Here is a 12203-nt window from a genome sequence, read left to right as displayed (position 1 = left end):
GGTCTCAATACCGAACCGGTTAAGCACATCTCAAACAAATTCAACACATCTCCAATCAGATGCAACCGTACAACCCCATGGCTAATGCTAGTTAAATACACGGATATTACTTTTCATAAATGAAATCTTCACTCCCGCTCTTTGATTTTATGATACTTTTTTATGCAGGGACCTTGTTAGGTTTGAGGCATATGTACTGTAATGATTGAAATAATGAACTGACAATAATTTTGGTTGCGCGTAGTCATTTATGTTGGCTCACTTGATCACGTTGCTGTTGCTTTCTTACAGAAGCCGCCAACCGACCGCACATTTATTCTCGTCTTAATGAATTACAAGGAAATCATTACTTCTCGGAATAATTATCCCAGTTGTGGGGTCTGCATCTATTCATAAATTTAAGTAAATCCGCGATGGTATTACTAATCAGTCTCGGTGGTTGAATAGACGATTCTAGTGCCTGTGATAATTTGTAGATTGCATTGGAATTTGTGAAGCTGTATTTTCAGTGTACGAGTCACAGCTGCTTGTCTTATGCCAATTTATTGCAAATTTTACAGCTGTTATTCTAGGCTTGGTAATGACCGCGTACAGCACACTGGTCATACACATGGGATCCTTAACTAGGGTAAGTAAATACTTCATTTTCCAAATGTCGGAGCAACACAATCGCTATGGGATGCAGTAAAACACGTTGTGGGGCTAGTTGGTGCATATCTTTCAATAGAATAAGCGCCAAAATTGACGGTACACAAGAAGAAATACAGACAGGACAAGGCGCTTGTCCTGTCTGTATTTCTTCTTGTGTGCCGTCAATTTTGGCGCTTATTCTAATGGAACGCTATGGGATGTAGAATGCCGTTAAAAAAATAAAGAGAACAAAGCAATTTTACAACTGAATCCAAAGCAACAGAAAGGAAGCCATTAAAACATCGCTGTATATGATCCGGCATTTCAAAATTGTGGCCACCCTTAAAACTGGTGCCATAATTATTGCTGGATTGAACAATATACTTCACTCGTGCTCTGGCCACACTCCTTCTAGCTGTTAACAAAAATACCTCGCGGCTCGTTTCACATTTCACAATGACGCACCCACGTCAGAACGTCGAGTACGGAGAGCGCATTATCCGGGAATATATTACGACAATAGAGAAAGCGTGTACAGATGAAAATTATTCAAATTAGGAAGAAGCACATTAACAGCCCACCAGAGCTCTAAACTCTGTCTCTAAATTATGCGGGTAATTTGGGTGCCTACAAAGAAACAGCTACGCGACCGCTGCACTGAATACAGCGCTAAAGCTGCCACTGATTCGCATACGTGGAGGCATCCACCCGGGCGTGCGGCTTTATTGGTAGCCACATAAAATTATACAGCACATATTCAGTCAGCTGAATTTGCTTAGCTCCGAAACAGCACGCTGGTCAGTTGTGTGTGCGTTCCGTCTGCTTGCAGCCAGATAGGAAATGGTGGATTGGTTGGCTTATTTAAACCATTCAGTGACTTTAGCAGTTCATCGAAAAATCGGCGTCCGTCTATGGCAGGCTAGCTGTTCACTAGTATAGGTTTGGCAATTCTTGCGACGGGATGCTCATGCTTCTGGGTGATGCTGAAATGAGGAAATGTGCGGAAACAGAAGAGCTACCGAAGAAAGTAATATTGCTGACCTGTAGGATGCATTGATCGACAAATGTACTGCAACTTAATTTGTCTTTCAGGCCTTCGCAATCATATACGATGTGATATATATTTAGCGATCTCTGTGGAACCACAGTACTTTTTCAATGCTTAATGATGTTTATAGAAACCATGCGAGAAGTCGCTCTTTCTTTTCTTTTTTTTTTGCCCATGCTCACGCACAACCTAGTCAATACGTAAGTTTAAATACGTGATAAATATTTATAAACAGAAACACCAGATACAGACACAAGAGAAGGCAAAATTGTGTGCTAAGTTTCAGTCTGGATATTCCATTGATTGAATGCACCGTGTATTTAGGGTTGATAAATATGGGGGACATGTGTAATCTATTCATTTTTGCTGAAATGTGACATGATTTCATCAGAAGTAAGACCTGAATTTAGGGAAACACAATTTAATTTGTAAGAAATCGGCAGTGGTTACCAAGAAATAATACTGGTCCAAAACGTCACATAGCGCTTCCTATTTCAGCTCCAAAATCCCTCTCTAAAGTCCCTATCCGCCGCGGCCCGTCGAAAATAATTGAAATCTTCTTTTCTGTCCAGTATTCAATACTTTGCCTAGTCTACATCACTGTTTTATTATATTCATTTTTATATTTTCATCTGCGATTACATGGCATTTTTTTAGTATTGCGGGTCATTTGAAACGGCTACCGTTTCTCCTGCTCTGTACGACTGGCTGCTGTGGTGTAATTCTCAATGGCCTTTGGACCTTTAACATGGAATGAGAGGAAGCTGAGTGATATTAAGATTCGCAAATTGAGAGGTTAGGCATTGAACTAACGAACCACATATACATCGGCATTTCACTCTTGTGTCCATGATTTATAACTCAACCTTTATACCATATCAATCATTGCTGTTGCTTCTTTATTCGAGACATTCTATCAGTGGAACTATCTCTTAGGAGTATGCGGTTCACGTTCATGACACGGAGGCATATACCAGGCACTCCTGTTTTTTAGAGCTTATGAAACTTCAGTAATCGCCTTTGGGATATACGATGGGATTGTGCTCGCCTAGAAATTTCTCCCTATTAAACGCACCAGACCAACTGAACCACTTATTCTATGGCTTGACGCGCGCTTGAATGTCCTCGTCTGTTGGACGCTTGAGAAACTCTATGGTTTCCATTTTAATTGTCATATCCACAAAATAATGCTGCTGGAGCCCCAGTTACATTTGGAGGAACATAAAAAGTCGCAGAACAGTGAACCCAATGAGCATATACACAGTTGTGACATATTGTTGGACGTGTGTGGCAAAAATACTCGCAATATCAATCCACATAGCGTAAGGGCACAATTGTTTGTGGAGAACCTAGTGCCACCCTTTCGACAAAGTTGATCGCACCCGCTGCACACGCTCTCTTAGACGCTTGGAGACTTGTCAATGAAGAAAGCTGAATCGACCAACTTGGCCCTACCTTAAACACTCGCGGCGCACAACTCCATGGCACTTAAGCGACACCATAAACACGAAGTTGACTTTTCCGTTGTTCTTCCGCGCTTTTCTCGCCTGGCCTCATCTTTCTTTTTCAGTTGATGCCGTCAAACTGAATTCCCCTCTTGCCACTGGTGACAACCCCTCGAAAGAATTGTTCATTGTAGTCATAAGATTTCCATTCAATGCAACATCCTTTTCGTCGCGGCTGTTGCTTAGGAGCCAGCAGTTTTGGCCCCATCGTGGCACAAATAATTTAGTTTTCAAGTTTTCCAGTAAGATCCTGTGAACGCACAACTGTCAAGCAAAGCAAATGCTTGTACTATCATTCCAACAATCGCTGAGCACAAGAGAACGCACACGATCGACCTTTTTATCTGTGTAACAGGCCGAGTCTAGAAGAATAGAAAAGCAAGTGATTTGGAACGTATTCCTTTTTGCAAAGCGCAGCAACGAATAAACACTCTGTTGCCTTTGTTAGTTTGTGCGCTTTGTAAAAATAAACGATGTGGATGGTCATTCTCATTTGCATCGTTCTTGGGCTTTTTACAACCTTTCCGCGAGCGCTTTACTTGATCGGACACAGTTCTTTCTTTAAGGACATCATTTCCATAAGCTCTTCGCTACACTTAGTGAATATCTGCAGCATTTTAGCCAATTTCACAAGAAATTAGGTATTGATTCTTTGTTCTGTCGGTTCGTCTATCTACATATCGACAAAGATTTAAAAGGAGTTGCCCAAAAAGTGCCCACGAGAAATTCTGCCTTGTCATGCAACAGTTCCGCTACAATAAAAGATCAACCTGGTCCGTTCGACTGGAGAGATAGAAAGAGAGTTGCATGGATTCTATCATCTCCACTTTTACTTTCTAACTCACCGAATAATTGTTTGGGATAGACCTCGCAAAAAATCTGCTTTTTAGCTGGATTACTCGAAGAAGCATACACGATTTACAAATAAAAAACAGAAGCAGAACCAGAAAAAAAGATTGACTTGTCACATTTCTAACTGATTTTTTGGACTGATGTTGCAATGTAGGCACTGTGGCCACTAAGTTATCAAGGTACAACAACTTGTAACAAATTTTGGAACTAGCAATATCTTCCAGAAAAGCGCCAATAAATCCAGTGGCGCTAACGGAATGTTGCACCAACTTCTAAACCAACGTCTTTTTAGGAACTGCAATACACAAACTAAGTCAACGCCAACGTATATTGATAGATATTTTGGGACCACATACTTCGATTCGGGTGTCAGCCTCAGAATTTGTTCCAGGTGGATATGCCGTACGAACTAGGACACTGTGGGGCATACCAACTTCCAAGGTCGATATGCTTTACAAAACATGCACCGTTGTGCAATTAATGTAAAGCTGCGCATCAAATTGTTCATATTTATTCGATTATTCGCTTTGGTTTTACACGCAAACGATGTCCGCCTGTTAGAGCAATGCGGTCCAGGAGCAGAGTCCGGCTACATGGTACAGTGGTTCCTCTTTAAATTTTGTTAGCGTGAAAACCAGACTGGATTAACCGTTGTTTTCTCTTGTGCCCTGATATATACTTCATGACCTGCAAGCAAGCTAAGCAATATAACATAATAATGAAAAATGGAGTGCTGTTAGTAGCGGCCTTTCTCTTAACTCGTTCCATTGGCCCGTGATACGATGTGCTAACTCTGCAATGACACAATGTCCTGTGATGATCCACTAGCTATCCTGCCGTGGATCTAGCGGTGTAAAAGCGTCGGCGTCTGGTAATTTTCTCAGTACGTCTTATGCGCGATATTCCTCAATAACATGTGCTGCCTTTTCAAACCGCTTATAACACTCTTTGCAGATACTTTTAATGGTGAACACAGCAATCACGGCGCCTTTTGTAGGATTGTGCATCTTGGCTGTGCTATTTCCTTTTGTCCATTGCAAGGTACGTAAGCAACTCGAAATACAAGTTGTTCGATCTTGCTTTAAATTTTGGACGCTACGTCATACTACTTCCATTGTGCAATGTCTTTACGGAGGTTACATTATGAAGGTCAACTGGTGCCTATGTTACAAAAGTTCAACTTAGTTCAAGTTCAAGTTACAAAGTTGCAAGTAAATTCAAGCTGAAAAAGCGATCGTTGCATAGTTACAAAGTGTACGTCGTTCTGTTTTTCTGCTCGACAGTACCAGCAATGTATCGTATTGTTCATTGTTACAGTACTTACAGCGCTTTGGACAGCGGTTGCTGAAGTTCTAGAGAACGGCGCACATTTTTACAAGGGGGCACAAAACGCTACATGTAACTTTTTTCTATATTTATTACTGAAAACATAAAATCACGACTGCAGAACCGGTAAAACGGTGTTTCTGCACCATCAACGCATTTTTAGTTTTGTTTCCTTATTATGGCAGAGTTATTCTCCCGGCCCGGGTTAATAAATCTTCCCCTGGTACGACGCGCAACTGCCATTCGAAGGAGCGTAAAGGTCTTACTCTTCGTAGGATATTGCTTGCCTCGGACGAAGCTGCCGTGCACAATGTTCTAGCTAGGGCATAAAAAGCTGCAGAAACATTTGTGTTACATAATCTGATCAGGGTTCCAATTTTTGGTCATCAGCCCTTTACCGCCACAAGGACAGTCTTTTGTGCACAAATTGCTTGGCCCATTAGAGAAGTGTATGTGAAGGCATTTTTTTTTCTTTTCGCATTAAGAGCGTGGCTTGTGATGACACAGCTGGTAATGCTTCCTGAAACATCTCATTTAGCACATTTCAGCTCTCAAAGTCTCGCCCGATTATTTTGTGCGTTGCTGTACTCGATGGACGTGAAACACAAGAAATGTTTTATGCGACCGCGTGACACAAGAGTGATATCAAAAAGAAACAAGGCTCACTGTCTCACTCGCAAACTACGTACTCCTTTGCATGTACATCACTTATGACGATGTTTCCTGCAGCCAAAATCACACGACGATTTGAATCTCGAGACCCCGCTGCGTCCACGTGCTTGAACTGGTACTTGCATTTCGACAAAGCTTATAGGTAAAGCAAAACAAGAACAATATTAATTATATAAGAATAAAGTTTGACCTGTCTGGTGGATAAACATTAACATTCCATGACGAATATGCATTGCAGCGTAATAATATAAACGCAACTGTACGCATTGCACTTGTGCAACATTGATTTACCCACTTAAATAGAGGGAAAACAGGGGGAAGGCGGGAGATTGAAATTCAAGACTATGATAAAAATGAGAACAAGGTGAGAGCGGGAGCCAACATTTCGACAAGTCCACTTGTTTAAACGTTGGCTTCCACTTTCACCTTGTTCTTATTTTGCTCATCCACTTAAATAGAGCTTGCTTTCTCATAGGTTCGAGGATGCGCCTTCGATCGGCACTTTCCTTTTCTGTAAAATTCGCCATTTTTAGTAGTCTTTCTTTCCTAAGTGCGTTTGGGCATTCTTGAAATCATAATTATTTCCATTGAACTTCCACTAAGGAACAGCCTGTGCATTATGTAAATTACCTGCCTAATGTGCACTTGCATATAACGCTTTACCCGAAGTGCCGTTAGGATATATGCTGCACTATATACTGTACTCAATTCATAAGCATATACCCAAACTTCCTGTCGGCGTTCTTTCTCTTCTCATCCAATATTCAAAAACCATATTGGAAGAGCAGCCTGGTGGGCTTCGAGCGCGTATTCATTGTAATTTAAGGATATGTCCGATGCTTGCTTAAGCATAAACTCCTATACAAGCTCTTTCGTTACATGAATGCTGCTCCGCACTTCCACAAACCATTCGCATGCAGAATGATCTTCCGGATGATATTGTCTCTGATATTAACCTTAATACATTTCGTCACAATCTTGAGGTACACTTTTCCGATAGCGCTGCAGCCTGGATTAGTCGTTTAAATTCTTAATTTGTTTATACTTTAATGTGTCTCATTTTCTTCTTTGCTTGCACTCAAACGCTCTTTGAGTGCTTATTTCTCAAACGTTTGTTGTTGTATTATGTTTCATTTTTCTTTCTTTCTTTTTGTTCACTTGCGTTGGAACCTTGTTTTGTATTTCGCAATTTACTTTGTTGCGTTGCCTTTCAATGTTCACTTGCTTCGTAGTGCTGCTCCTTAATAGCTTCCAGGGTGATTTCATTGTAATATATAAACGTGCCATACCGAATGCCCTTTGGACCTCTCAGGCATCTTTAAATAAATAAATAAAGAAGTCTTGGATATGCTGAACAATGACCGACGTTACTTTCGCGTCGCACAGAGCTTGTATAAACAACGACGTGCTGAACGCGAACGGCTACAAAGATCTTCGGTTCAAGCCAGACTTGCTAAGCGAGCGCCAGCACATTAGAATAAACGCACGGAGGCTGCGAAGGCTATTCAGCCGTGTATCGCAGGCAGGTGCGTGTATACGGGCAACAGTTGCGATGAGGCTAGCACCTTCAACACGGCCATTAATATTGGAATTGAGGCCGCGCCAGCCTCGAAATCCAGACTCTGCACACCCGAGCATGACACACCGTCCTTGTTACTTTATATTTTGCTTTTGCAAGAACAGTGCTGCGTGGGCAGGCATGATCCGCAGATGCGACAAACTGGTAGACCGAATGTATATGAGTCGAATGTATATGAGTGCTGTGCAAAGTATCTTTTTTTATGTTCACGAAAATTTCAAGGACCTCTAATTCATGAAGTGTCAACCTTGCGCTCAATTCGTTCACATTCGCTCCAAACAGTTATTCTGTTGCCCCTCCTTCACATCTCTACAGTGGACTTCTTCGTGTTTTGCCTCTTTTTCTGCTTGTATATTCGGGAACATACACGGAGATTGACCAGCAATGAGCACATACCAACTGACACATACTGAGTAGACCATGTTGTTGTCTACTCGCTAATGCAGCACTCAGGCAGCCAACCAGCAGCACCCACACAGTGGAGGAACAGGCAAAAATATTTCTATAAAACTACAATCATGTTGCGCTTGGACCTGGCCTCAAGTTCTACCATTTTTTCTTCCTTGCATCTGATCGAGCATTTCAGCCCCCGAAGGCTGCCCTCAAGCACCAGTTCTTTAGCACAGCATTCGGCAAACGACACCTCCTTCCCATCAGTAGTAGTTAGTCTTGCTTCAATCTGAGCTTGTTCACATTTTGATCTATCTATCTATCTATCTATCTATCTATCTATCTATCTATCTATCTATCTATCTATCTATCTATCTATCTATCTATCTATCTATCTATCTATCTATCTATCTATCTATCTATCTATCTATCTATCCTTTTGGCCTTGAATTTTTTTATTCAAATCAACATATTTAGTCTCATTTTTAGGTTCCATTAAAGCACAAAAAAAATGGCTGTGGCTTAGCTAAGGTTAAGCCCAGGATGCGAAGCATACTAGCCTTTATTTTAGTTGTTGAACCACTGTTTAGCCTGGTGAACTGCTGTTGCTTGGCTATATTTGGTTCGGCTAGACGAAGAAACAACTCATGCGTTACTCTGCTTCGCCTTCAAGAGTGGAACGCGACAGCGTTCCCGTCGACGCGCCAAGGGGTGTAAGACAATGGGCTACGGCGCAGCGACTACGCGCTCCTCATTGGACGCGGTGAGCGTCGAGCAACGCAGCGTTCTGCGCGGCAACGAAATGTGCGCCTGAGCAAGCGACGCACGCCTGAGCCTTAGAAACAGCTCGTTTCTAAGGCAACACCGCATTCACTAGAGGCGCTTTTGTACCGCTTTGAAGCATCGTACTCGTGGCTCAGTGGTAGCGTCTCCGTCTCGCACTCCGGAGACCCTGGTTCGATTCCCACCCAGCCCATCTTGCAAGAGTTGAGCCAAAGCCACCTAGAAACAAGCGCAGCTGCTTATATACCGCCGCGACGCCGCGAGCGACGGCGCGAGTTGGAGCCCCATTTCTCCTCTGTCGTGACGTCACGGTGTCACGTGGTCAGCCTTGAAGGCGACACCGCCGCGCCTGAGGAGCTGGGTTGAGCTCTAGTAATATGCTTCGCATAAAATGTCTGACAATTACAAACTCCGTATTGCAAAATTTGAGGGCACTTTATACGCTTTTTCATTTCGCGATAAACTGAGGCAAAGAAGTTGAGACCGAAATCACCGCGCGGAATGGCAGTGGGCCAGTGCCGTCAGCGCCTCTGCAGAGGGAGGGGCAGTATGGGAACGCTGGCATCAGGAACGCCATAGGGGCTAGCTGTGGACGACGAACGCGTGAGCAGTGGCACGCGCGCCTTAGCGCTCTTAGGCCGACTCTCAACGTTGGAACGAACACCTAAGAGCTACGCTCTAAAAAATATTATTAATAGCCGTGCAAAAGAGTAAGCTGCACAGATGTTTAAACTGAGTACCCGCAATATTTGCTGACCAATTTAAGGCATGAAAGAGGAAGGGTTCTTATAGAAGGCAGGTAAAATTCCGCACAATTTGCACACTAGAATTAACCCTAAGGCTCTTGTACAAAACAGTGCGCAAAGCAATACTTACAGACACGCCAACTGCAGTAGCTTTTATTTTAAATCCCCGCATTCCTTGAGTACTTAACAAACTTTGCGGAAGTCATCTATCGATGTTTGTAGCTAACTGTTTTCCCGTCAGCCTGAGTCATGTGTAGCCCAAGCTCTTATGGTTAGAGCATTGCTGAGTGAACAGAGTTGGGAATCGATCGTCTGATCAACTTGAGTGGCACAGTATGGGGCAATGTGTGCGCATCTGCTGCCCTTCAACGGAGCTATTTTTTGCCGACATGGGTCAATGTAGATGAAGGAGTGATTATGTACCGCTCTTCAATGAAACTGTATGACGCCGACTAGGAGCACTGAGTATATGTTAATCGGTGGCACTAGTCTTCAATGAACACCTCTTCGACGCCAGCTTCAGTCATTGGCTATATTCCAGTTTGTATGTTCCGCTCTACCATGGCCAAAGAGACCCTTGAAATTTGCCTGCCGCTGCGCGCAATTGAACATACGTCATAAGGTTCCTCAAACCCAACAACACGACATCCTAACAACCTGCGCCACAAACGCACTCTGTTTTGTGCCGCTTTTTTGAACGACTTTCACGCCAACGCTTCAGAGCTAAGACCACCAATGCACTGGGTACGTTTTCAATGAAACGCTCACCTAATTGGGTCACTCTGTATGTGCCACTGGTTGTGCGATACCGAGGGAACGATTCTCAGCATTCGCAAGTGCCGGCACGTGACGCTTCTCATCTCGGAGATCACGCGCGGACTTCAAGCCGGGCCACTACATGGTGCAGCACGTTTAGAAACAAGCACGAGAGACTAGCTCAGCTGCCGCATGGCACGTTTCTCAGCGTTCGCAACGCCCGTGCGCTGCATGCATTTCAGAGGCCTTACAGGCTTCACGGTGGCGCCGCACGATGGCGCCGAGTGCTCTTATAGAAGCGCGAAAGGCAAGTGCCCGTGGCAGCACACGCCTCATACATAATTCCTTTCGATTGTGGCAATACGTTGTGGCGCAATAATTAATTATAAAAGTATTACGGTCAACAGACATTGCTAGATGGCTGCTGCAGGATTTCTTTTCTTTCGCGTTTTTAGTTTGTTATATTGCTTTGGCATATTGACATTCAGGTGCGAACAAAAACATAGACCTTTATTTTGGGGGTCCCAAGAATCTGATAAAACGCCTGATTTACCGACAATCTGCTGTGCAACATTCGAAATGCTTTCAGGGCTAGCAAACAGGAATATTTCTTTTCTGGATTAATGAGTAGTAACAATTTCAACGCCCCGGTACTATTGGACAATTGTGTTTATTTGTGATGATTAAACTGCAGGGCGCTGGTGTGGGGACACTGTTCATGGTTGCCTATCAACTGTGGCACATGGCTGAAACTATGAAAAGAGGAACGAGAGCTGCAAGGCTTCCAGTTTCTGTCAACTACTGCCCTGGAAACCAAACTGGCACATTTTCGCCATCTAACATTACCTCAGCCATGCCAGTCCTTGAGTAAGTAAACTAGAACGACTACCCTCGGCTGGTACTTAATGAAATATCTGTAGAAGCTGTTCTAAAGAAACGAAACGTTTATTTTTTGCAGGCTAAATACACTATTTGGTAGGAAGTGATAACTGTGACTAGGCGGGGTAAAAGTCTGGCAGAATGTGGCTCCGTCTGCTTGAATACCTTTACAAAATAATTGAGCACTCATAATGTTGAAACCCTGCGACAGGCAGTGCTGTTTCAGAACAGCTGCACTAAAAATTTACTCATTCATTATAAATTTTAGGATATCTCATACTGCTCTCTATATATACATAAGTTTTCACAGGCTGTGCAGGTATAGAAATGTCGGTGATGTACAAAAAGTATGCACTCTAGGCATACTATTCCTTTTTCTGAAGCAGCAAGCCCACCGCAGGACTCAACCTAGACATTTGTGCCGCAAATATTCGACTAATTGTTTGCTGAGCCTTATAAAGACACTTTAGCTGAGAAACTTCCATAAAAGTACACGCGGATGGAGAAAATGTACATGTCGGCCACCATTTATTTAATAATTGATGTTAAAATCAACTTTATATTACAACAGCGCATAGAGTTTTCTATCTTTGTGCTTGGGTCATGATTTATTTTACAGCAATAGCTGAAAATATATTTCAAGAAAGATAGATCAAGTTTAAAACAATAAATCTAGCATAAAAATCGAGATAACGTGTTTGCGACCTGAATCTATACCAGCATCTGGAACGGACATAATTTAATTATCTGGCGTCGCTATGAATCATAGAATAGTTTATGAGTGTGCAAGGGTGAGTGGCAAATGAGCCTATATTGTGTAACATATAGTAACGCTGCATCCTTCCTAATAAGGCATCGTCATTTATTAATTTGCCACCAGGTTAAGGAACTCAGGCAACTGTACTGCATTAAGTTTGTGCGTTTCGAAATTAGTTTTTTTTACATATTTCTAGAAATTCTTGTAAATTGACCGGCCTAAATCATGCTTTTTCTGTCCAGGCAACCATATATCTTAACAAAACACTATAGTCGTCATT

General features: G+C 42.7%; 1 protein-coding gene across 1 annotated transcript in view; it reads left to right on the top strand.

Moving 5' to 3' along the window:
• The window catches only part of LOC142591258 (sodium-coupled monocarboxylate transporter 1-like), a 94260-nt gene that overhangs the window by 79272 nt on the left and 2785 nt on the right, over positions 1 to 12203 (top strand). Inside the window, exons 10-12 of the mRNA XM_075703597.1 lie at positions 561 to 628; positions 4990 to 5076; positions 10982 to 11154. Coding sequence (XP_075559712.1) covers positions 561 to 628; positions 4990 to 5076; positions 10982 to 11154 — 328 coding nt within the window. The remainder of the gene's footprint in view (positions 1 to 560; positions 629 to 4989; positions 5077 to 10981; positions 11155 to 12203) is intronic.

This window comes from Dermacentor variabilis, chromosome 8, assembly GCF_050947875.1.
Source record: "Dermacentor variabilis isolate Ectoservices chromosome 8, ASM5094787v1, whole genome shotgun sequence".
NCBI classification, from domain to species: Eukaryota; Metazoa; Arthropoda; class Arachnida; order Ixodida; family Ixodidae; genus Dermacentor; species Dermacentor variabilis.
The sequence above is the reverse complement of the archived record's forward strand: the minus strand, read 5'-3'. Positions and strand labels throughout refer to the sequence as shown.